The sequence below is a fragment of the Ornithorhynchus anatinus genome, chromosome 21 (genome assembly GCF_004115215.2).
Source record: "Ornithorhynchus anatinus isolate Pmale09 chromosome 21, mOrnAna1.pri.v4, whole genome shotgun sequence".
Classification (NCBI taxonomy): Eukaryota; Metazoa; Chordata; class Mammalia; order Monotremata; family Ornithorhynchidae; genus Ornithorhynchus; species Ornithorhynchus anatinus.
In genome coordinates this window covers 1,632,563-1,657,555 of record NC_041748.1, presented here as the reverse complement: position 1 = coordinate 1,657,555, position 24,993 = coordinate 1,632,563, and the positions used below count along the sequence as shown (strand labels likewise).

At 57.8% G+C, this 24,993-nt stretch overlaps 1 protein-coding gene across 1 annotated transcript; it reads right to left on the bottom strand.

Annotated features, from left to right (window-relative positions):
- Window positions 1–2,850: 2,850 nt before the first annotated feature.
- Window positions 2,851–24,582, bottom strand: LOC103166655 (bactericidal permeability-increasing protein-like). Its single transcript, XM_029048634.2, has 15 exons — window positions 24,323–24,582; window positions 20,526–20,640; window positions 18,347–18,475; window positions 16,808–16,963; window positions 15,834–15,897; window positions 15,240–15,303; window positions 13,695–13,786; window positions 11,972–12,148; window positions 10,730–10,789; window positions 9,199–9,366; window positions 7,904–7,971; window positions 6,216–6,258; window positions 5,445–5,508; window positions 3,823–3,899; window positions 2,851–3,043 (listed from the first exon to the last, which is right to left on the bottom strand). The coding sequence occupies exons 1-15, from the start codon at window positions 24,435–24,437 to the stop codon at window positions 3,005–3,007; spliced, it is 1,431 nt and encodes a 476-aa protein (XP_028904467.1). The 5' UTR covers window positions 24,438–24,582; the 3' UTR covers window positions 2,851–3,004.
- Window positions 24,583–24,993: the final 411 nt, after the last annotated feature.

Genomic DNA, 24,993 nt, shown 5'->3' with positions numbered 1-24,993 from the left:
GGCCGCCGCGGTCGCTCCGGCCTGCGGGACGGAGACAGCGCTCACTCCGGGCCAGGCGCTCTACTGAGCGCCGGGGAGGAGGACGCGATGAGACGGGGGCCGCGACTGGAGTACTGGTAGTAATGAGGGCCGTATTTAAGCCCTCGCGACGGGCCAGGCACCGTACCGAGCGCTGGGGGACGCGAGGGAGCTAGGACACCGTCCCCGTCTCGCGCGAGAACCACGGTCTTCATCCCCATCTTACAGATTCCTGCATTCATTCGATAGTATTTACTGAGCGCTTACTCTGGGCAGAGCACTGGACCGAGCGCTTGGAATGGACAGATGAGGGAGCTGAGGCCCGGAGACGGGAAGCGCCTGGCCCGGGGTCACCCGGCGGACGAGCGGTGGAGTCTTTTTGACTCCCAGGCCCGGGCTCTATCGCCTGGGCCGTCCTGCCCGCCCCCAGTCCCTCCCGGCTACCTACTGAGCGCCTGCTGGGTGTCGAGCACTGTACTAAGCGCTTGGGAGAGTAAAACATGACAACAAAGACCCGTCCCCTGCCCGGTCGCTCCTTGGTATCTACTGAGCATCTCCTAGGGGACGGGCACCGGGCCGAGACTGTACTGGACTCCCCCGAGGGCTCGGTGCCGTGCTCTGCGCACAGGAAGCACTCGCTAAACCCCACCGGTGGATTGGCTTGCATTAATATCGGTTTCCCCCCTCTGGACCGTCAGCTCACTGCGGGCAAGGCACGTGTCTACCAATTCTGCCGTACTGGACACCCCCGAGCGCTCAGTACAGGGCTCTGCACACCATAAGTGGTCCATAAATACAAATGACTGTCAGCTCGTTGTGGACAGGGCAGATGCCTACCGATTCTGCCGTAGTGGACTCCCCCCTCCCCCCCAAGTGCTCAGTACAGGGTTCTGCACACACTAAACGCTCAATAAATACGACTGAATGAACTAAGCGCTCAATAAATACAAACGACCGTCAGCTCTCTCCTGTACTGGACTCCCCCAAACGCTCAGTACGGTCCTCAGCACACACCGAGCGCTCAATAAATACAGACGACTGTCAGCGGGTGGTGGCCAGGGCACGTGTCCCCCAACTCTGCCGGACTGGACCCCTCCCCGAGCGCTCAGTACAGTGCCCAGCCCACGGGGAGCGTTCAGTACATACGACTGAATCTAGTAAGCGCTTAACAAACCCAAAGGACTGGCAGCAGGTGGTGACCAGGGCACGTGTCCACGAACTCTGCCGGACTGGACCCCTCCCCGAGCGCTCAGTACAGTGCCCAGCCCACGGGGAGCGTTCAGTACATACGACTGAATGTAGTAAGCGCTTGTGTGACTGTGGGCGAGTCACTTCACTTCTCTGGGCCTCAGTTCCCTCATCTGTAAAATGGGGACGAAGACGGTGAGCCCCGCGTGGGCCGACCTGATTCCCCTGTGTCTCCCCCGGCGCTTAGAACGGTGCTCTGCACATAGGAAGCGCTTAACAGATCCCAACATTATTATTATTATTATTATTAATAAACACCAAGGACTGTCAGCAGGTGGTGACCAGGGCACGGGTCCCCCAACTCTGCTGTACTGGACCCCTCCCCCGAGCGCTCAGTACAGTGCCCAGCCCACGGGGAGCGATCCATAAATCCAAAGGACCGTCGGCTGGCTACGGGCAGGGGTCTGCCAACTCAGCTGTAGTAGACGCCCCCCCCCCGGGGTCCCCGCAGCGCTCAGCGCAGTGCTGTGCACGCAGGCAGCGCTCCCTCCCCCCCCCCCCCCCCACCAAGAGGTTGCTCACGACGCCCCAGCAGCAGCCCGACCTCGCACCCAAACCTGCCCAGGTTCCAGGAAGGCCCCACTTCCGGTCCCCCTTGGCTCCCCACTTCCGGTCCCCCTTCGGCTCCCTACTTCCGGTCCCCGCGCGCTGCTTCCGGTCCCCGGCCACGCGCTCCCCCCTCGGCCGGCCGAGCGCCCCCGCGCATGCGCCGCCTGCTGTCTGTCCGTCGTCGTCGTCCCCCCCCCCCCCCCGGCCCCGCCCGCGACACGATGGTTCCTAGTGGATTTTCGTTCCGGGAACCCGGAAGTACCGCGCCCCGGCCGGTGCGGCAACATAATCCGACCCCCCAGCACGTGGTGGGGCTGGAAGTCGACGGTTTGGGAGGGTTTAGGGTGTCTGTTAGGCGTTTAGTAGGGGCCGGCTACTGTACTGGGCGCTGGGGTAGTTACGGTCATGATAACAGTGGCATTTGTTAAGCATTTAGTATGTGGGACAACCTGATTACCTTGTAATAATAATGTTGGTATTTGTTAAGCGCTTACTGTGGGCAGATCACTGTTCTGAGCGCTGGGGGAGATACAGGTTAAGCGGGTTGTCCCACGTGAGGCTCCCAGTCTTCATCCCCATTTGACAGATGAGGGAACTGAGGCCCAGAGAAGTGAAGTGACTCGCCCACAGTCACACAGCTGACAAGGGGCTGTAGAAAGGGCTGGAGGAGCATGTCACTGCTTGTAAGAAGAATAATGATGATGAAGGCGTCGGTTAAGCGCTCACTGTGTGCCAAGCACTGATCGAAGCGCTGGAGAGGATACAAGGCCATCAGGTGGTCCCACGTAACGATACTGAGCCACGCTGCTTCTCTAGGCGTCTTCATTCATTCCTCCCGTCTCCCCCGATTAGACCGTAAGCCCGTCGGAGGGCAGACACCGTCTCTATCTGTTGCCGACTTGTCCATTCCAAGCGCTTAGTACAGTGCCCTGCACATAGTAAGCGCTCGATAAATACTATCGAATGGATGAAGGAATGAATCATTTGAAGAAGAATCTTAACAGCCGGGGGATTTATAAAAACGCAGAGAGAGAATGTGTTCAAAGTGAGTTTATTCTGTAGCTGGCGGTGGTCCCCCGCCCCCGTACCTTAAAATTTCATCCCTTCCCCCTCCCCAACTACTGTGACGACACCCGTCCCCCACCAACCCGTCCAGAAAAGCGACCCCCGCCCAAGTTCTCGGGCTCCATCATCCGTGGTGGATATCGGCCCCGAGCAGCAGGAAGTTCTGGGGAGAAATCAGAACGAGCATTCAACCCCTGGACCGGAATCGGAACGACGATGATGCCAACCGTGCTATTTGTTGAGCGCTCCCTATGCGCCAGGCACTCTACTAAGCGCCGGGGTAGATCCCAGATCAAATCGACATAATAATAAGAACTCTGGTACTTCATTCATTCAATTCGATGGGATTTATCGAAAGCTTACTGGATGCGGAGCACCGTTCTAAGCGCTCGGGAGAGTACTGTTAAGCGCTTACTACGTGTGCCGTATTAAGCGCCGGGAGAGATAATAGTAAGAATAGTGATGGTGTTGTTAAGCGCTTACTACGTGCCAAGCACTGTTCTAAGGGCCGGGGTAGATACGGGGTAATCAGGTTGTCTCACGTGAGGCTCACACTTTTGATCTCCATTTTACAGACGAGGGAACTGAGGCACAGAGAAGCGAAGTGACTTGCCCGAGGTCACACAACTGGCAAGGGGAGGAGCCGGGATTAGAACCCACGACCCCGGGCTCCCAAGCCCGGGCTCTTTCCACTAAGCCTCGCTGCCGAGATGATAATATATAATCCGTGGTGGAGATTGTTGTACTAACTCTATAGGACTCTCCCAATCGCTCAGCACAGTGCTCTCCACACTTAGTGGACGGTGAGCTCCTTGAGGACAGGAATCACGTCTAACCGACTCAGACGGAGTCTTCCAGTGCCCCTGGGCACCGAGGAGGGTCTCTGGGTGTCGGCGGGGGAGGCTGGGGGACGGTCGGAAGGGGGGACGGGGTCCGCCTCACCTGCAGCGGCTGAAGGACGAGGTTGGACAGTTGGAGCTTTTGGAACAGAGGTAACGGGAAGCCCTTCTCCAGCCTCTCTGTGGAGGGAGACAAGGCGGCCCGTGGTGGGGAATGGCTGACAGAGGGGAGGGCCGGGGGCGGCCAGGACAGGGGCGAGCGGCCCCCGGGGGGCTACCGTGGGCTTCTCATCTCCCCCCCCCGCCCCGGCCTCCCGCTGCCCCTCACCGGCCTTGCTCTCCTTTCTCTCCCTGCCTCTTTCTCCCCCCGTCTCTCTCGTCTTTCCTTTTCTCTCCTCCATCTCTCCATTCTCTCTCTGTCTTTCTCCTTCTGTCTCTCTCATCTTTCCTTTATTCTCCTCCATCTCTCCATTCTCTCCCTGTCTTTCTTCCCTCAGTCTCCCTCCCCTTTCCTTTTTACTCTCTCCCCTCCCTCTCCTTTCTCTCTGGGCCTCTTTCTCTCTCCCTCTCTCTCCCTCAGTCTCCCCTCTCCTTTTCTCTCTCTCCTCTATCTCTCCTCTCTCTCTGGACCTCTTTGTCTCTGTCTTTCTTCCTCAGTCTCTCTCCTCTTTCCTTTTCTCTCCTCCACCTCTCCTTTCTCTCTCTCCCTCTCTCTCTCTCTCTCTCGTCTTTCTTTTTCTCTTCTCCATCTCTCCTTTTTCTGTCTTTCCCCCCCGTCTCTTCTTTTTCTCTCCTCCACCTCTCCTTTTTCTCTCTGTCTTTCTCCCTCTATCTCTCTGCCCTTTCCTTTTCTCTCTCTCCTCTATCTCTCCTTTCTCTCTGGTCTCTTTGTCTCTCTGTCTTCCTCCCTCAATCTCCCTCCTCTTTCCTTTTCTCTCTCTCTCCTCCATCTCTCCTTTCTCTCTTTTTCCCTCTGTCTCTCTTGTCTCTCCTTTACTTTCCTCCACCTCTTTTTTCTCTCTCTGTCTTTCTCCCTCAGTCTCTCTCCCCTTTCCTTTTTTCTCTTTCCCCTATCTCCCCTTTCTCCCTGAGCCTCTTTGTCTCTCTGTCTTCCTCAGCCTCTCTCGTCTTTCCTTTTCTCTTTCTGCCCTTCTCCCTCTGTCTCTCTCCCCTTTCCTTTTCTCTCTCTCCTCCATCTCTCCTTTCTCTCTGGACCTCTTTGTCTCTCCGTCTTCCTCCCTCAATCTCCCTCCTCTTTCCTTTTCTCTCTCCCCTCTAACTCTCCTTTTTCACTGGGCCTCTCTGTCTATGTCTTTCCCCCTCAGTCTCTCTCTTCTTTCCTTTTCTCTCCACCTCTCCTTTCTCTCTCTTTCTCCTCTGTCTCTCTCGTCTTTCCTTTTCTCTTCTCCATCTCTCCTTTCTCACTCTATCTTTCCCCCTCAGTCTCTCTCCTCTTTCCTTTTCTCTCCTCCACCTCTCCTTTCTCTCTCTGTCTTTCTCCCTCTGTCTCTCTTCTTTCCTTTTCTCTCCTCCATCTCTCTTTCCCCCCTCAGTCTTCCGCCTGTGCGGCAGGGTGAGGGAGGAGTGGGGTCGTGTGTCCGTTTCCCGTGCCCCCTGGAGGAGCTGGGCCGGGGTTGGGGGGTAGGATGTTGGGGCAAGGGGGCGGGAGGAGGTGGGGGAGGCCCTGACCCCCTCAACTAGTTCCCGGGGTTGGGGGTGCCTTACCATTGGCCTTCGGAAGCAGAACCTGGGAGACATAGAAGTTCATGACGGCCTCCAGGAGGGTCACCTGCAGGGAGGACCAGGTGGGGGAGGGAGGTCCGGGTGGGTCAGAGGGTGAGAGTCAGGGTCCCCCCAAAAGGTGAGGAGGGGTGAGGAGCGGGGGTGACATCACCGGGGGCCGCCCAGGGACGGTGAACACGACAACCATGGTGATACAGTGGGCAGCGCCCGGGCCTGGGAGTCAAAGGTCCTGGGTTCTCATCCCGGCTCCTTCTGACTCCCAGGCCCGGACTCTATCCCCCGGGCCACGCTGCTTCCCTGAAAGAAATGAAGTGACTTGCCCAAGGTCACCCAGAAGACTTGAAAGAGCGGAGATGAGAACCCAGCTTCTCTGACTCCCAGGTCCCGGTTTTCTGTTGTTTTTTCAGGATGGTGTTTGTCAAGCGCTTACTAAGTGCCAAGCGACTGTACTAAGCGCTGGGGGAGGTACAAGCGAATCACTCTGGACACAATCCATGTCCCCCGTGGGGCTCGCAGTTTTAATCTCCATTTTTCAGGTGAGGAGACTGAGGCACAGAAAAGTCGTGGCATGCCCAAGGTCACGCAGCAGGTAAGTGGCGGAGCGGGAATGAGAACCCGGGTCCTTCTGACTCCTAGACCTGGGCTCCATCCATCAGGCCGCACTGCTTCTCACTCGGGGGTTACTTCCCACCCCCCACCCCCCCAAAACCTCTAAACTCCCACCTCCTACGCCCCCCGGGCCCCTAAACTCACCGAAAAAGGGCCCACAGACGATTGCTTCAGCTCCAGATTCAACCTACAGAGGAGGAAATCACAGGCGAGAAGCATGGAAGGAGATTTCCCCTGAAATTCGCTCTCCGCCTCTCCCGATCGATCCATCCATCGATGGTATCTATCGAGCGCTTACCCTGTGCAGAGCACTGTACTAAGCGCTCGGGAGAGGACACTAGAACAGGGTGGGTAGACAAATTCCCCGCCCACAAGGAGCTGAGGGCCTAGAGGGGGAGACGGACACTGATCGAAATAAATAAATTGCCGTTGGGGACGGAAGGGCTGCGGGGCTGAGGGAAGAGGGGAAAGGTGGCGGAGGTGAAGGGTAGAAGGAGGGAGAGGGCTGAGGTGAAGGGGATGTTGAGGGGAGGGGGGCTCTGAACAATCACCCCCACCCCAGTGAGAAGGAAAATCCCCCAGATTTTAGCCTGTCCTTTGGGGGCTAAAAATGGTGAGGGTCTCCAGAGGAATCGAGAGTGTGTTTGTTGGGGGATAACATCTTTCAAGGGGCTTCCAGAGAGCAAAATGAGCTCTATCCCAACCACCCGAACCCACCGAGAGCACCGTGGGCTAGTGGTTAGAGCCTGGGCCCGGGATTGGGAGGGACCTGGGTTCTAATCCCGCCTCCGCCACTTTGTAATTATGGCATTTAATAATAATAATAAGGATGATGGCATTTTTTAAATGCTTACTATGGGCCAAGCCCTGCACTAAGCGCTGGGGTGGATGCAAGCAAATGGGATTGGACCCAGTCCCTGTCCCACGTGGGGCTCACGGTCTCCATCCCCTTTCTCCAGATGAGGCCACTGAGGCCCAGAGAAGTAAAGTGACTTGACCGAGGTTACAAAGCAGACAAGTGGCGGAGGCGTGATTAGAACCCATCACCTTCTGGCTCCCAGAGTCCACATGGCTTCTCACTTGTCGGCCGGGTGACCTTGAGACGAAACACTTCACTTCCCTTAGAGAAGCAGCGAGGGCTTGTGGCTAGAACCCAGGCCTGGGAGTCAGAAGGACCTGGGTTCTAATCCCGACTCGGCCCCTTATCTGCTGGGTGACCTTGGGCCAGTCACTTCACTTCTCTGGGCCTCAGTTCCTTCGTCTGTAAAATGGGGGTGAAGCCCTCTAAACCTGTGGGCAGGGAACGCGTCTGTTTCTTGTTGTATTCTCCCTAGCGCTTAGGACAGTGCTCTGCACCCAGTGAGCGCTCAATAAATGCACGTGATGGATCGGTAGACTGTCAGCTCCTCAAAGGCCAGGGATCGTGTCCACTGACTCTACTGGCCTCTCCCAAGTGCTCAGTACAGTGTTCGGCACAAAGTAAGCACTCGAAAAATAGAACTGACGGTTGAAAAACTGGTTGAGGACGAGGATCACATCTACTGGCTCTATTGTCCTCTCCCAAGCGCTCAGTACAGTGCTCTTCGGCACACAATAGGTGTTCATTAAATACCTCCACGGATTCACGGACAATCTCCTGTGACGCTTTCCCCTCTGACCGCAGCTCCCGCTCCCAGGACGCGGGCGAGGTCTGTGACGACTGTAAGCTCGCGTGGGCAGGGAATGTGTCTGTTTATGGTTGTATCGTCCTCCCCCGAGCGCTCAGTCCAGCGCTCTGCACACGGTAAGCGCTCAATAAATACGACCGAATGAATGAAGAAGATCCTTCTTACCTGCCCAACTTGGTTGACCCGAAAATGTTGGCTCCCCTCACGCCCACCTCGACCGAGGCGTTGGTGGACTGAAACGACAAGGGCCGCGAACCGCGGTACACTGTGGGAGGACACTCGGGCTCCTCCCTCCCCACCCGAGACGGGATCTCGATCTCCCCCTCTCCCCCTCTAGAAGCAGCGTGGCTCAGTGGAAAGAGCACGGGCTTTGGAGTCAGAGGTCACGAGTTCGAATCCCGGCTCTGCCACTTGTCAGCTGCGTGACTGTGGGCGAGTCACTTCACTTCTCCGGGCCTCAGTTCCCTCATCTGTAAAATGGGGATGAAGACTGTGAGCCCCACGGGGGACGACCTGATTCCCCTGTGTCTCCCCCGGCGCTTAGAACGGTGCTCTGCACATAGGAAGCGCTTAACAAATACCAACATTATTAGACCGTCAGCTCCTTGTGGGCAGGGGATGGGTCAGTTCTATCGTTCGACTGGGCTCTCCCCACCGCTTAGTCCAGCGTTCTGCGCCCAGAAAGCGTTCGATAAACACGATCGAATGAATTACTGAACCCAGGTCCTTCTGACTCCCAGGACCGGGCTCCTTCTGTTCGGCCGCACTCCTTCTCTGAGAGAAGGGAACAATAATAATAATAATACCAATAACGTTGGTATTTGTTAAGCGCTTACTATGTGCCGAGCACTGTTCTAAGCCCTGGGGTAGATACAGGGTCATCAGTTTGTCCCACATGAGGCTCACGGTCTTCATCCCCATTTTCCAGAGGAGGTAACTGAGGCCCCGAGAAGTGAAGTGACTTTGCCCACAGTCACCCAGCTGACCAGTGGCAGAGCCGGGATTCGAACCCATGACCCCCGACTCCCAAGCCCGGGGTCTTTCCACTGAGCCCCGCTGCTTCTCTATATGATAATAATGATAATAACGACGGTATGCGCCGAGCACCGTTCTAAGCGCTGGGGGAGATTCGAGGTGATCAGATGGTCTCCCGCGGGGCTCCCGCTCTTCATCCCCATTTTCCAGATGAGGGAACCGAGGCCCAGCGAAGCGAAGCGACTGGCCCACGGTCACCCAGCCGACAAGCGGCGGAGCCGGGATTAGAACCCCCGACCCCCGACTCCCAAGCCCGGGCTCCTGCCACTGAGCCGCGCCGCTTCTCCGCGACCGGCCCGAGGTCGCGGAGCGGGCAGAGCCGGGACGGGAAGCCGGGCCCGGGCTGCAGCCGCCGGGCCGCGCCGCCTCTCGGGGCGATCGGCCGATCTCCCCCGTCCGCCCCCCGTCGCCGCGGGGCCGCTGACCAGGCCGAGGAGGAAGAGCGGAACTTCGGAAGCGTTGGGCGGGAGGGCCAGGGCCTCGACGTCCAGGTCCGGGCCGAGGTTCAGGCTGCCCGGCCGGATGGACAGCGAGGGAGCCGCGGCCGTCGACACGACGAGCTTCATGGCCACGTTGGGGTACGTCTTCGCCAGCTGCGGGGGAGAGGGAAGGCGTCCCCGGGAGACGCTGAGAACGAGCCCCTCCCTCGCTGGGGCGGGCCGTCTTAACCCCCCTTTGCCGGGTGAGGGAACTGAGGCCCACAGAAGTTGGTTTTAAAATGGTATTCGTTAATAATGTTTGTTGGCATTTGTTAAGCGCTTACTGTGTGCGGAGCACCGGTCTAAGCGCTGGGGTAGACACAGGGGAATCAGGTTGTCCCACGTGGGGCTCACGGTCTCGATCCCCACTTTACAGATGAGATAGCTGAGGCACAGAGGGGTGAAGTGACTTGGCCACAGACACACAGCCGACAAGTGGCAGAGCCGGGATTAATGACGGTATTTCTTAAGCGCTTACTATGCTCCAGGCACCGTTCTAAGCGCTGGGGGGGGGGGGGGATACAAGGTCATCAGGTGGTCCCACGCGGGGCTCACGGTCTTCATCCCCATTTGACAGATGAGGGAACTGAGGTCCAGAGAAGTTTTTCTTTAACGGTATTCATTAAAAATAATAATGACGGTATTTGTCGAGCGCTCACTACGCGCCAAGCACCGCTCTAAGGTAATCAGGTTGTCCCACGTGGGGCTCACAGTCTTAATCCCGATTTTACAGAGGAGATAACTGAGGCACAGAGAAGCGAAGCGCTCACTATGTGCCGGGCACCGTCCTAAGCGCCGAGGGAGATACAAGCTGATCGGGTTGGACGCGGTCCGCGTCCCGTGTGGGGCTCACAGTCTTAATCCTCATTTTACAGATGAAGGGACTGAGGCACGGAGCAGGTTTTTTTCTTTTTCCAGGGGTATTTAAGTGCTTACGGTGTGCCGGGCACTGTACTAAGCGACAGGGGAGATACAAGGTCATCGGGTTGGGCACAGTCCCGGTCCCACGTGGGGCTCACAGACTTCATCCTCGTTTGACAGAGGAGGGAACTGAGGCACAGAGAAGTTTTCTTTTTCTTTTTATGGTATTTGTTAAGCGCTTACTATGTGTGTCCCCCAGCTGAGCAGGTTGGACACAGTCCCTATCTCATGTGGGGCTCACGGTCTTAATCCCCATTTTACAGATGAGGGAACTGAGGCCCCCAGATGTTTATTTTTTTCTTAAATGGCATCTGTTAACCCCTAACTAGGTGCCAGGCTCCGTACCGAGCGCCGACACAAGCCGACGGGGTTAGACAGGGTCCCTGTCCCCCTTGGGGCCCATGGTCCTAATCCCCGTTCCCAGTTGAGGAAAATGAGGGCCAGAGAAGTGAAGTGACTTGCCCGGGGTCACCGCCGGCCTCCGGCGGGGGGCTTCCCCAATTCATCCTCTAGACCATCAGCTCGTTGCGGGGTCGTTGTGTGTTGGGGTCCTTACCTGAGGGATCAGCCCCCCGAAAGACGCCGTGTTCAAACGGATTTTGGACTCCTTCGGAATCTGCAATAACAGAGACGGAAATCATCCGGGAAGCGTCTCCCGCCCCCACCCACCGTCCCCCACCCACCCACTTCCTCTTAGAGAAGCAGCCGGAGGCTAGCGGAGAGAGTCCGGGAGTCGGGAGACCCGGGTTCTAATCCCGGCTCCTCCACGTGTCTGCCGGGTGACCTTAGGCCGGCCATTTCACTTCTCTGGGCCTCAGTTCCCTCGTCGGTACGAAGGGAATTTAACTGGGGTGTTTTCCTCCCCCTTAAGGCACACTCATGCGTATACATGCACGCTTATATGCGCACGCGCCAATATAGTCATTCACTAGTATTTACGGAGCGCTTACTACGTGCAGAGCACTGTACTAAGCGCTTTGAATGGACACTTGGGCAACAGATAGAGACAATCCCTGCCCGTTGACGGGCTTATGCACACACGTGCACGTTAATCCGAGCACTTCTTAGACTTAGACTTAAATTAGATTGTAAACCTGTCACAGGGCAGGGACTGTCTGTATCTGTTACCGATTTGTCCATTCCAAGTGCTGAGTACAGTGCTCTGCACACAGTAAGCGCTCAATAAATACTACTGAACTTCTCCTGTCCCACCTCGATTCCTGCTTCAGCCTCCTGTTTCTCCCCACTCCAGTCCACACTTCACTCTGCTGCCCGCCTCATTTTTCTACAGAAACGTTCAGGCCACGTTTCCCCTCTCCCCAAGACCCTCCGGCGGTTGCCCATCCGTCTCTGCATCGGACAAAAACTCCTCACCGTCGGCTTTACCATCGGACCCGGCCCGTCTCCTCCGGGAGGCCTTCCCGGACTAAAGCCCCCCTTTTCCTCTCCTCCCACCCTCTTCTGCGTCGCCCTGACTCGCTCCCGTCATTCATCCCGCCTCCCGCCCCCGCGGCGCTCCCGATCCGTCATTGATTTATTTCTATGAATGTCCGTCTCCCCTTCAATATTGTCGGCTCATCGTGGGCGGGGAACGCGTCTGCTTGCTGTACTGGACTCTCCCAAGTGCTCAGTACAGTGCTCCGCCCACAGAAAGTACTCAATAAATACGACTGAATGAGTGCCCGCCTCTCCCCGGGGGGACGTGAGGCGGGGGACCGTCCACCTGTTCCCTACGACCTCAACGGCCGCTCCCCGATCAGCAACCCCCCTCCTCCACCGCCGACCCCCGACATCTCACCATGTCGTCGGAGACGGAGAGCCTTAAGGCCCCGGCCTTGTGGTAGACGGAGAAGGCGGTGTTGAAGAAGTAATCCGAGACCCCGAAGTAGGCCATGCGGTCCGAGGCCGGAGGGAAATTCAGCTCAGGGGGAGCGAAGGGAGGCGGGGACCGCTGGTTCAGATTGAAAAATTCGCCCTAGAGAAGGACCAGGGGGAGGAGAGGGTCACGCTGGAGTTCCTCAAGGGCGGGGAATCTGTCTTTTGACTCTGTCGGGCTCCCCAGAGCGCTCAGTACACTGCTCTGCACACGGTAGACTGAAAGCTCCTGGAGGGCAGCGAATGTCTCTACCGACTCTATCGGACCTTTCCAAGTCCAGGGCTCTGCGTACGGTAGATTGCCAGCTCCCCGAGGGCAGGGAACGTACCTGCCGACTCTACCGGACTCTCCCAAGCGCTCAGTGCGGCGGCTCTGCACTCAGTAAGCGCTCAATAAAACCACTGTTGGATGGTTAGAGCTGAAGCTCCTTGTGGGCAGGGAACATGGCGACCAATTCTGCTCTACTGTATTCTCCCAAAATTGCTCAGTCGAGTGTTCTGCATATAGTAAGCGCTCAATAAATACCACTGATTGATTGATTGGCAGCTCTCTGAGAGCAGAAATCGGGTTTACTCACTCTACTGTCCTCTCCTAAACGTTTAACATAGGGCTCTGCACACAGTAAGCGCTCAAAAAATACCGCGGATCGATCGATTGCTGAGAAAACAACCGTTAGGGATTTAGCAGTGAGGGTTCAAAACCCCGGGTCCCTGGAGCAGTGAAGCCTGAAGAAGGGAGCACCAGGCATGTCAGTCCGGGGCCCTGAGTTCTAATCCCGGCTCTGATCCCTGCCTGCCGGGTGACCTTGGGCCGGTCGCTTCCCTTCTCTCACTTTCCAAATCTGTAAAATGGGGATTCGATCCCCGTTTTCCCTCCCCCTTAGATAAAGAGCTTCATGAGGGACAGGGACTGTGTCCAACCTGATGATCTTCTATCTCCTAACGTTTTTAACAAACGCCCGGCCTAGTGGAAAGAGCCCAGGCCTGGGATTTTTCAGGTAGGGGAACTGAGCCCCAGAGAAGTGTAACGACTTGCCCAAGGTCACTCAGCAGGCTGGTTGCAGAGCCGGGATTAGAACCCGGGACCTCGTGACTCCCAGGCCTGTGCTCTATCCACTAGGCCAGGCTGCTTCACGACGAGCTTACAGTCTAGAGGACGGCCAATCAATCCATCAGTGGTACTTAATTGAGCACTCGCGGTGTTCAGAGCAGTGTACGGAGCGCTTGGGAGTGTCCAGTATAATAGAGTTGATAGATACGTTCCCTGCTCACATCGAGCTTATGGTTTAGAGGACAATCGGTCAATCGGAGCTATTTATTGAGCGCTTCCTGTGTGCAGAGGATCATACTGAGCGCTTCGGAGAGTCCAATCCAACAGAGCTGGTAGCCACGTTCCCTGCCCACAAGGAGCTGACAGGCTATCCGTCCATCAGCGGTAGTTATTGAGCGTTTCCCGTGTGCCGAACACTGAACTGAGCGCTTGGGAGAGTCCGATACAGAAGTCGGCAGTCACGTTCCCCAGCCCTCAGAGAGCTGACGGACTGGAGCTTCCGGCCTCAGAGTCCCCCAGACGAACCCAGCCTAGAGACCCCCGTCGCCGCCCCCAGATCCGGGAATCCCCCCCCCCCCCCGGCCGAACCCCGCACCTTCAGCCCGACGTCCAGGGTGGAGGCCGAGCTCTTGGGCGGGTGGACCAGGGCATAGTCGATGCCGGCCACCTTGTCGATCTTGGCTGTCACTGGGCGACAAGAGAAGGACCGTTTGGTTGAATGATCGATGGCCCGTTCGATCCCGGGCCGGGGGGAAGAGGTGGAAGAGGAGGAGAAGGAGGAGAAAGAGGAGGAGGAAAAGGAGGCAAAAGGGGGGGGGGGAGAGGAAAAGGAGGAGGAAGAGAAAGAGGAGGAGAAAAGGAAGAAACAAAGGAGGAGGAAGAGAAGAGGGAGGAGGAGGAGAAGGACGAGGAGAAGGATGAGAAGAGGGGAGAGGAGGAGAAGGAAGAGAGGAGGAGGAGGAGAAGGAGGTGAGGAGGAGAAAGAAGAGGAGGAAAAGGAGGGGAAAAGGAGGAGGAGGAAGAGAAAAGGGAGGAGGAGGAGAAAGAGGAGGAGAAAAGGAAGAAGCGAAGGAGGAGGAAGAGAAGAGGGAGGAGGAGAAGGAGGAGGAAGCGGAAGAGAAGAGGGGAGAGGAGGAGAGGAAGAGAGGAGGAGGAGAAGGAGGGGAAAAGGAGGAGGGGGAGAGAAAAGGGAGGAGGGGGAGGAGAAGGAGGAGGAGAAAAGGAAGAAGAGAAGGAAGAGGAAGAGAAGGCGGGGAGGAGGAGGAGGAGAAGGAGGAGGAGGAGAGGAGGGGAAGGAAGAGGGGGAGAAAAAGAGGAAATGAAGGAGGAGGAGGAGGAAGAGAAGAGGGGGAGGAGGAAGAGAGGAGAAGGAGGAGGTGAGAAGGAGAAAGAGGAGAAAAAGGAAGGAAAGAAGGAGGATGAGGAGGAAGAGGAGGAAAAAAGGAGGAGGAGGAGGGGGAAGAGAAAAGGAAGGAGGAGGAGGAGGAAGAGGAGGAGAAAAGGAGGAAATGGAGGAGGAAGAGAAGAGGGGGAGGATGAAGAGAGAAGGAGGAGGTGATAAGGGAGAAAGAGAGGAGAAAAAGGAAGAAAAGGAGAACGAGGAGGAAGAGGAAGAGAAGAGGGAGGAGGGGGAGAAGGAGGAGGAAGTGGCTGTAAGAAAACTTGAAAAGCGGAATCGAGTGGTGTGTATGTGGGGTGTGGGGGACGAGGGGTGGGGTGGTGAGGTGGAGGCCGGAGAGGAAGGAAGCGATTGCTCTGCGTGGAGCCCGTGAGGCAGCTGTGGTCAGCGGTCAGCGGGGAGAGGCCCCAGGGCGGGTGACCAGGCTCCAGCCGCGCCGGCCCACGGGGGACGACCCGCGGCGAGCGGCCGACTCGGCCCCGGAGGGCTGGAGACCTCCAGACCCGCGTCTTGGGCAGGGAATGGGCCCCTTCACTCTTCTACTGTCCTCTCCCCAGAGCTTAGTCCACATAGTAAGCGCTCAAGAAATACGGCAGAATGAGATGATTGAATGAGACCGGGTGGAGGCCCACGAGAGGACCCTCCGTCCCCGAGACGGAGCCCGCCTGCTCTCCCGCTTTCCCGCCCCCTCCCCGTTTGCCCCGTCCCCGTCTGCCCCCGGCCCCATCCGCCCCCGCCCACCTGGCAGAGTCTGCAGGTAGGGCTGGAGTTTGGAGCGGGCCGCTGACATCACTTTTTCGCAGATCTGAGGAAGCAAAGAGAAATTCCGAGGCTCCGGCTTCCCGTCCCCCCCCCCCACCCGGTGGGGACACCCCTTTCCCACAGACCTCCTGGGGAACCGAAGCGGGCGCTCAGTGAATATCACCGGTGGCGGGATCGACCGGAAGCCCCTTGAGGGCGGGAACTGTATCTCCCGACTCTGTCGGATTCCTCCCCCAGTGCTCTGCACACAGTAAGCGCTCGATAAATACCACCGACTGACTGAGTAATGAGGAAGAGGAGGGAGAAGGGGACGACCAAGACCCACGTGATGTCACCCACCCTCCCCCAGGCCCACAGCTTCATGGGATGGTGTCCTGCGGCTGCCATTTTGTGGCGGCTCCCCGCCCGCCCCCGCAGCGGCCCCGGGGGACACGGGCGCCGGCCCCGAGCCGAGAGCGAGGCCGGGAGCTGAGGGTTGGGAGGGGGGTGGGTCGGATGGGAAGGGGTCCCGGATCCCGCGAGGGGAGAGGGAGGGGAGGTGGCGGGGGTCTCCGGGCATTGAGGGTCCCTCACCTTGCCTTCCATGGACTTGCGGAACCTGGACTCGATTTTTTTGTGAAAGAGGTTCAGGATCCAGCTGCGGGGAGGGTGGGAGAGGCGGCGGCCGGGGCCGAGGGTCAGCCCGGGGCGGTGGGGGCTTCCTCCAGCCCCCGTCGCGCTCTCCCGCCGGTGTCCCCCGCCGCCCCCCGCCATCACCCAGAACCTCACGGGGACAAATCCGCTGGTGTGGATGCAAGATCGTCAGGTGGGACCCGATCCCTGTCCCACATGGGGCTCCCAGTCTAAGAGGGAGAGAGAGCAGCGATTGAATCCCATTTTACAGATGAGGAAACCGAGGCCCAGAGATGTGAAGTGACTGGTCCACAGTCACACAGCAGACAAGAGGCAGAGCCAGGATCAGAACCCACGTCCTCTGTCTCCCAGGCCCAGGCTCTTTCCACTGGGCCACACTGTCTCCGCGACTAAGCAGAGCGCGGACTTGGTCCTAATCCCGGCTCCACCACTTGTCTGCTGTGAGATCTCGGGCAAGTCACTTAACGTCTCTGTGCCTCAGTGACCTCATCTGTAAAATGGGGATTAAGACTGTGAGCCCCACGTGGGACAACCTGATTATTTTGTATCTACCTCAGTGTTTCGAACAGTGCTTGGCACATAGTAAACGCTTAACAAACACCATTACTATTGTTATTATTATTAACAAGCCCTCATTTCCTCTTCTTTCTCCCTCTCCCTTCTATGTCTCCCCTTGCGTTCGGATTTGCTCCTCTTACCCCCCCCTCGCTCAGCCCCGCAGGACTTATGTCTGGCTCTGGAATTGATTTATTCATTCATTCAATCCATCGTATTTTTTGAGCGCTTACCGGGTGCAGAGCACTGTACGAAGCGTTTGGGAGAGTCCAATACGACAACAAAAGGACGAATTCCCTGCCCACGGAGAGCTCACCCCCAAGCGAGGACCCCGGGGAGGGGCGAAGGGATTCCGGTACCTTAAGCGTCCGGAGATATGCACCTTGACGTTGGATATTTGACTGTTGCAAGCGGAAGCTGAGACCGTAGGACGACCGTTCTGGTCACTGCCTAGATGGAGGTCAGTCATGATGGACAGGCCTTCCACCTTCAGATTGAAGGAACCGTTGAGCTTGCTGCAGACAGGAGACGGAGAAGTTTCCTAGGCGCTCGGTAACGATAATGATAATAACCGTGGTCGTTCATTCATTCAAGCGTATTTACCGAGCGCTTACCGTGTGCAGGGCACTGGACCGAACGCTTGGGAGAGGGCAACAGAATTATAAACGGAAGCATTCCCTGCCCACACCGAGCTGACAGTCTACCACCTCTATGAGGATGATTCCCAAATCTCCATTTCCAGCCCCGATCTCTGTCCCTCTCTGCGGTCTCGCGTCTCCTCCCGCCTCCGGGACGGCTCTCCTCGGAGGTCCTCCCGTCCCCTCCAGCTTAAAGCGTCCAAAACAGAGCTCCTCGTCTTCCCGCCCAAACCCCGTCCTCCCCCTGACTGTCCCGTCACCGTAGACGGCACCGCCCTCCTTCCCGTCTCACAAGCCCGGAACCTCGGCGTCCTCCTCGGCTCCTCTCTCTCATTCAACCCGCGTATTCCATCCGGCATTAAATCCCGTCGGTTCCACCTTCACGGCATCGCTAAAATCCGTCCTTTCCTCTCCATCCAAACTGCCTTCCTGTTAATCCAAGCACTTATTCCAGCCCTCCTTGATGACCGTATCAGCCTGCTCGCCGACCTCCCGGCCTCCCTCCTCCAGTCCGGACCTCACTCTGCCGCCCGGATCATTTTTCTACAAAAACGTTCAGTCCACGTCGCCCCGCTCCTCGGGACCCTCCGGGAGTTTCCCATCCACCTCGCATCAAACAAAAACGCCTCACCGTTGGCTTTAAAGCCCTCGATCCCGACTTGCGTCGCCCTGAATGTCTCCCTTTATTCATCCCCGCTCCCAGCCCCACACCACATCCGTCCACATCCGTCATTTATTTATTTCTGTTACTGTTTACTTCTATTAATTCTGTTAGGTTGTGTCGCACTCTCCCACGCGCTTAGCACAGCGTCCTGCACGCCGAAAGTGCTCCGTAAATATCACTGACCGGTCGATCGAGTGCCCGCTGCCTGTAGACCGGTGACGGAGCCGGAATTAGGACACGGATCCTCTGCCTCCCAGGCCCCGAGCTCTCTCCACTAGGCCGCCGCGCTTCAGCCCCGTGCTCTGCGGCCAGTGAGCGCTCAAGAAATTCATTCTTCCATTCAGTCAGTCGTATCTATCGAGCGCCTACCGTACCGGGAGAGTCCGATACCACGATAAACGGACACGCCGTGAGCGGACCGATTCGAAACCAAGCCGGGAATGACCCAGCGGAGAAGGCCTCACATCTCCTCTGGACACAAGGGTCTCCCGTCAAGGTGGGGAGGGGATTAAAGCCCCCCTCCTCGGCTCCCCCCGGACCCCCCGCCCAGCCCTCCCCTCTGACGAGGACCCGCGGCGGGGGATGAAGAGACGTACATGAAATTTTTGCGCGCTTTCCAGTGCCCGGAGACCTGGATGAAGGCGTTGGACATGGCCACCCTCAGCCCCTGGCCGGGCAGCAAGCTAATCTGAGACGTCGGCAGGCGGAAGTTGTTGATCTCCAGGCTGCCGAGAGAGAGAGAGAGAGAGAGAGAGACCGTCCTCACTTGGCCCGGGACCCCCTGCCTCCTCCCACCCCCCACCCAGGGAGGCGGAGGGCTTCTCGGAGGCGGCGGGGACCGGGGCTACTCAAGCAGTCGTATTTATTGAGCGCTTACCGGGTGCAGAGCACTGGGCTAAGCTCTCGGGAGAGTCCAATAGAACCGATTTGGTGGACCCGCTCCCTGCCCACAGCGGGCTTCATCCGTCCCATCGTGTTTATTGAGCGCTTACCGTGGGCAGAGCACTGGGCTCGGCGCTTGGGAGGGTCCGGCTGAACCGATTCGGTAGACACGTTCCCTGCCCGCCACGAGCTTCATTCATTCCATCGTGTTTATTGAGCGCTTACCCGGTGCAGAGCACTGGACTGTCCTCACTCCTGGACTTCCCGAGCGCTCGGCGCAGTGCTCCGCACCCCCCACGAGAGACCGAAAGCTCCTCAGAGGTGGTGGGGATTGTGGCTACTCGCTGTGAGGGACTCCCTCGGTGCTCAGTACAGTGCTCTGCACCCAAAAGATAGACTGGAAGCTCCGGGAGGGGGTGGGGATTGCGGTTACTCTCCTGGATTCTCACGAGCACTCACTACAGTGCTCCGCACACATAGTAGGTGCTCAGGTAGCATTTTGGGTGGTCCTTGGAAGCCCCTCCCAAAGGGTAGCTCTCTCCTGCCCCAGGAATTCCCACCCCCAGGGTACTTCCCTCCAAGGAAGCCCCCCCACCCCAGGTGACTCGCTTCCAGGAAGCCCCTCCCCCACGTTTCCTCCCTCCCAGGAAGTCCTGCGCCTCCGGGCATCTCACTTCCGTTCAGTCATCCATTTAATAATATTTATCGAGAGCTTACTATGTGCAGAGCACTGTGCTAAGCGCTTGGAACGGACAATTCGGCCACAGATAGAGACCGTCCCTGCCCGATAACGAGCCCACGGTCTCAAGGGGGGAGACAGGCGGCAGAGGGAAAGAGGACAAAACAAAACCGGACCGACATCATCAGGAAAAATAGAATGAAGGGGATGTACACCTCATTAACAAAATAAATAGGGTAATAAATAATACATACAAATGAGCACGGTGCTGAGGGGAGGGGAAGGGGGAGGGAGAGGGGAGGAGGAGCAGAGGGAAGGGGGTGTCAGTCTGGGAAGGCCTCCCGGAGGAGGTGAGCTCTCAGTAGGAAGCCCCCCCCCCCAGGTGACCGCTTCCAGGAAGGCCCACCCCCAGGTTACCTCCCCCCCCCCCAACCCCCAAGCTAATAATAATAATGTTGGCATTTGTTAAGCGCTTACTATGTGCCGAGCACCGTTCTAAGCGCCGGGGCAGACACAAGGGAATCAGGTCGTCCCACGTGGGGCTCACAGTCTTAATCCCCATTTTACAGATGAGGGAACTGAGGCCCAGAGAAGTGAAGCGACTCGCCCACGGTCACGCAGCTGACGAGTGGCAGAGCTGGGATTCGAACTCATGACCTCTGACTCCAAAGCCCGGGCTCTTTCCACTGAGCCACGCTGCTTCTCTCTGTACCTCACTTCCAGAATAGTAATAATGTTGGTATTTGGTAAGCGCTTACTATGTGCAGAGCACCGTTCTAAGCGCCGGGGTAGACACAGGGGAATCCGGTTGTCCCACGTGGGGCTCACAGTCCCCATTTTCCAGATGAGGTCACTGAGGCCCAGAGAAGCGAAGCGACTCGCCCACGGTCACGCAGCTGACGAGTGGCGGAGCCGGGATTCGAACCCGTGATCTCTGACTCCGAAGCCCGGGCTCTTTCCACCGAGCCACGCCCACCGCCCCGGGGAACCCCACTTCCAGGAAGCCCCGGCCCCCCAGATACCCCACTGCCAGGAAGCCCCTTCCCAAGATAGTCTCTCTACCCCACGAGAGGGGGAAGTAGGGATGCCCTCCACCACCAGGCCGCTGTGACCCCCCTCGGGAGGACAGAGGGACCCCCCCCCCCCCAGGCCTCCCCTCCCCCAGTGCGGCCCCCCGCCCCCAGCCCCCACCCCCCACCCCGGTCCGGCCTCACCTGTTGAAATCATAGTGGCCTTTCCCAAAATGCTTGATCTTGAAGGAGCCCGAGAAGTCGGGCAGGTTGATCTTCAACAGCTCCTTCTCCAGAGCCACGATGCTCTCCTGGCGGGCTGCCGGGACGTGGGAGAGGGGGCCGCCGTCACACGGGCCCGACCCCCCGCCATCACCGCCCTCCCCCTCGCCCCGGGGGGCCTTGACCGCGGGACCCGTGTCTGCTAACCCTACCGGACCCTCCCAAGCGCTCAGTACGGTGACTGGCAACTCCTCGAGGGCTAGGGTCGCGTCTGCGCCGGGGGAGATCCAGGCTAATCAAGTCGGACAGAGTCCCCGTCCCTAACGGGGCTCCCGATCTTCATCCCCCATTTTACAGATGAGGAAACCGAGGCCCAGAGAAGTGAAGTGACTGGCCCGAGGTCACACGGCAGACAAGTGGAGGCGCCAGGATAATAATAACGTCGGTGTCTGTTAAGCGCTTACTGCGTGCAGAGCACCGGCCTAAGCGCCGGGGGAGATACGGGGTCATCGGGTCGGCCCACGTGAGGCTCCCGGTTAATCCCCATTTTACGGATGAGGTGACCGAGGCCCAGAGAAGCGAAGCGACTCGCCCGCGGTCACCCAGCCGACAAGTGGCAGAGCCGGGAATCGAACCCATGGCCTCTTACTCCGAAGCCCGGGCTCTTCCCACTGAGCCACGCTGCTTCTCCTTAAGCGCTTACTTTGTGCCAGGCACCGTACTAAATGCTGGGGCAAGTAGAAGCTACTCAGATTGGACACAGTCCCCGGCCCAAAGGGGGCTCATGATAATAATACCAATGTTGGTATCTGTTAAGCGCTTACTATGTGCAGAGCACTGTTCTAAGCGCTGGGGGAGAGAGATACGGGGGCATCAGGTCGCCCCGCGTGAGGCTCCCAGTTAATCCCCATTTTACGGATGAGGCAACTGAGGCCCAGAGAAGTGAAGTGACCTGCCCAAAGTCACGTAGCTGACAAGTGGTGGGGCCGGGATTGGAACCCACGTCCTTCTGCCTCCCAGGGCTCTAGCCACTAGACCACCCTGCTTCTACAGCTCAATATTCACTCATTCAATAGTATTTATTGAGCGCTTACTATGCGCAGAGCACTGTACTAAGCGCTTGGAATGAACAAGTCGGCAACAGATAGACGCCTTGGCGATTAATGGCTACAGTTTACCCTCTAAATTCGGTCATCGCGTGGTTCAAGACATCTGGTAAATGTAAACGTTAGGCCATGTGCGGGGTGGTGTCTTGGACGCTTTGAGCAAAGCGCCCTGCAAATAGGGCAGCTCTCTAAGCAGAAGTTCAGAGCAGGCACAACTGGCCTTTTGTGTTATAAAATCTCCCGTCTAATTGAAAGTTTATCAAGCGGAGCTAAAAGACTTGGGAGATATTAGTTCTAGCCGATAATCCTCATGGAGGACTTCAGATAAAGCTCTGTAATAACAATGATGGCGCTTGTTAATCACTTACTATGTGCCGGGCACTGTATTAAGCGCCGGGGTGGATACAAGCAAATCGAGCTGGACTCTGTCCCCGTCCCGTGTGGGGCTCATTGTCTCAATCCCCATTTTACAGGTGAGATAACTGAGGCTCAAAAGGGACTTAATAATGATAATAATAATAATGTTGGTATCTGTTAAGCGCTTACTATGTGCCAAACGCTTTTCTAAGCACTGGGGTAGATACAGGGTCATCAGGTTGCCCCACGTGGGGCTCCCGGTCTCTCCCCCCCATTTTACAGATGAGGTCACTGAGGCCCAGAGAAGTGAAGTGACATGCCCAAGGTCACCCAGCAGACAAGTGGCGGAGGCAGGATTAGAACACCTGACCTTCTGACTCTCAGACTTGGGCTCTAGGCATTAACCCTGTAGTCCCTGAGGTTCCAGGATCAATCAATCGATGGTATTTACTGAGCGCTTACTGTGTGCGGAACACTGTACTAAGCTCTTGGGAGAGGCCAGTGGGAGCGGAGTTGGTAGACACGTTCCCCGCCCGCAAGGAGCTGACCGTCTGGGGTGGGGGGCAATCGGTGGCGTTTCTTGAGCGCTTACTCTGCGCAGAGCGCTGTACTAAGCGCTTGGAAGAGTCCGACGGAAGAGAGTCAGTCGGTAGACCCATCGCCCGCCGTTCGATTAGTAATCACGGCGGTGGCTGTTAAATGCCGGTTACGGGTCAAGCGCTGTCCCGGGGATAATAACGTTGGTATCTGTTAAGCGCTCACTCTGTGCAGAGCACCGTTCTAAGCGCTGGGGGAGATACGGGGTCATCAGACTGTCCCACGTGAGGCTCACAGTCTTAATCCCCATTTTCCAGATGAGGTCACCGAGGCACAGAGAAGTGAACTGACTCGCCCACGGTCACCCAGCTGACAGGTGGCGGAGCCGGGGTTCGAACCCATGACCTCGGACTCCCAAGCCCGGGCTCTTTCCACTGAGCCGAGCTGCTTCTCTAGGTTGTGAAGTGACTCACCCAAGGTCACACACGACCAGACCCCGGGCTCAGAAACCGACTTGTTCATTCCTTACCACCAGTCCCCAGGTGAGAGCCGTTCCCACCAAGAGAAGCAGCGTGGCCGAGTGGTTAGAGCCCGCGCTCTACACCATCCTGCTTTTGGGGTATTTGTTAGGCGCCGACCACGTGCCGGGCGCCGTACTAGGCGCTGGGGGAGGTACAAGGTGATCAGATTGGACACAGACCCTGTCCCCCCAGGGGGTCTGAGAGAGGAAAGGGACTGAATCCCCGCTTCACAGATGAGGAAACCGAGGTACAGAGAAGTTAAGTGACTACCGAGTACTAACTCTGAGGCACGTTCCCAAGCTCGGCCCGCTGTAGGCGCTCAGTACGTACTATCTATAGACTAGACGGCCCCATCACGGCGGGGACTGTTTCTACTATATCGTCCTCTCCCAAGTGCTTAGTACAGTGTCCTACACACCATAGGTGCTTAATGATCAACTGATAGGGCCTAAGCCTGGGGGCAAAAAGACCTTGGTTCTAATCCCGGCTCCTCCGCCCGTCTGCTGTGTGACCTCGGGCAAGTCACTTCACTTCTCTGGGCCTCAGTCACCTCATCTGGAAAACGGGGGCGAAGACACCAGTTAGCGGACACGTTCCCTGCCCATGATGAGCTTACAGTCTAGACAGGGAGACGGTCAGCAACGGCACCTAATGAGTGCTTAATGACTGTGGTGTTGGTTAAGCGCTTACTACGGGTCAGGCACTGTATTAAGCACTGAGATGCATAACAATCTGTTGGGCACAGGCTCTGGTCCCAGATGGGGCTCACGGTCTCGATTCCCATTTTCTAGATGAGGGAACTGAGGCCCAGAGAAGTGAAACGCCCGAGGTCTCACAGCAACCGATCGGCAGAGTCGGGATTGGAACCCGGATCCTCTGACTCCCGGGCCCGCGCTCTTTCCGCCGAGCCACGTTGCTTCTCCGAGAGGAGCCGAGTGACCGGCCCAAGGTCTCACAGCAACCGTTCGGCAGAGTCGGGATTAGAACCCGGATCCTCTGACTCCCAGGCCCGGGCTCTATCCGCCGAGCCACCTTGCCTCTCCAAGAGAAGCCGGGTGACCGGCCCAAGGTCTCGCAGCAATTGGCGGGGCTGGGATGAGAACCCGGATCCTCTGACTCCCGGGCCCCAACTCGACCCGCTAGGCCGAGCCGCTCCGCGAGAACCCCGAGAAAAAGAGAGAGACCCGGAGAGACGGTCCGAGACAGAGAGAGCCAGAGGGACGGGGAGAGGAGATGGACCAGACGCGTTTTCCTTTACCATAATCCAGTCCCTTCTGGGAGATCCTGACCACGAATCCCGGATTCGCGGCCCAGACCCCGGCCACGCCGACGAGCGCCACGAGGGCCGCCCAGGTCCGTATCGGAACGACCATCCCGTCGCCGTCTCGGTCAGCGATCCGTCCCGGGCTCTGACGAGGCTCGGGGCAGGCGGATTTTATAACCGGCCGGAAAAAAGGAAGTCGATCGGGCCCGAAGAAAGAGAGGAAACCCGCGTCGGCAATACCGGCTCCAAAGTGGAGCTGGGGGGGGAGGCTTAATTATTAATACTTAAATCAACAGCAGTTGGTCAGCGTCCGTCCGAGAGGCCCACGGGAGAGGGGAGGGCACCTCGGCCTCCGGACGGAGGAGGAGGAGGGGTCGGGGTTCCGGCCTCCCCCTCGGGAGGTCCCCCGGGGCTGTGCCGCTCCATCACAGCCGACCGCCCTCCTCCGGCTGGGCCGACCCGACCGGTTTCTTGGGCGACGGGCAGTGGTCCGGAGAAGGGAGCGGAGGTTGGAGTCACGGTAGCTCGGCTGACCGCCCCCCCGGGGGATGATCGGGCGAGGAGACGGATAATAACCACCGCGGAATCGGTCCAGCCCGGTGCCAGGCGCTGAAATAATAATAATGATGTTGGTATTTGTCGAGCGCTTACTACGTGCACTGTTC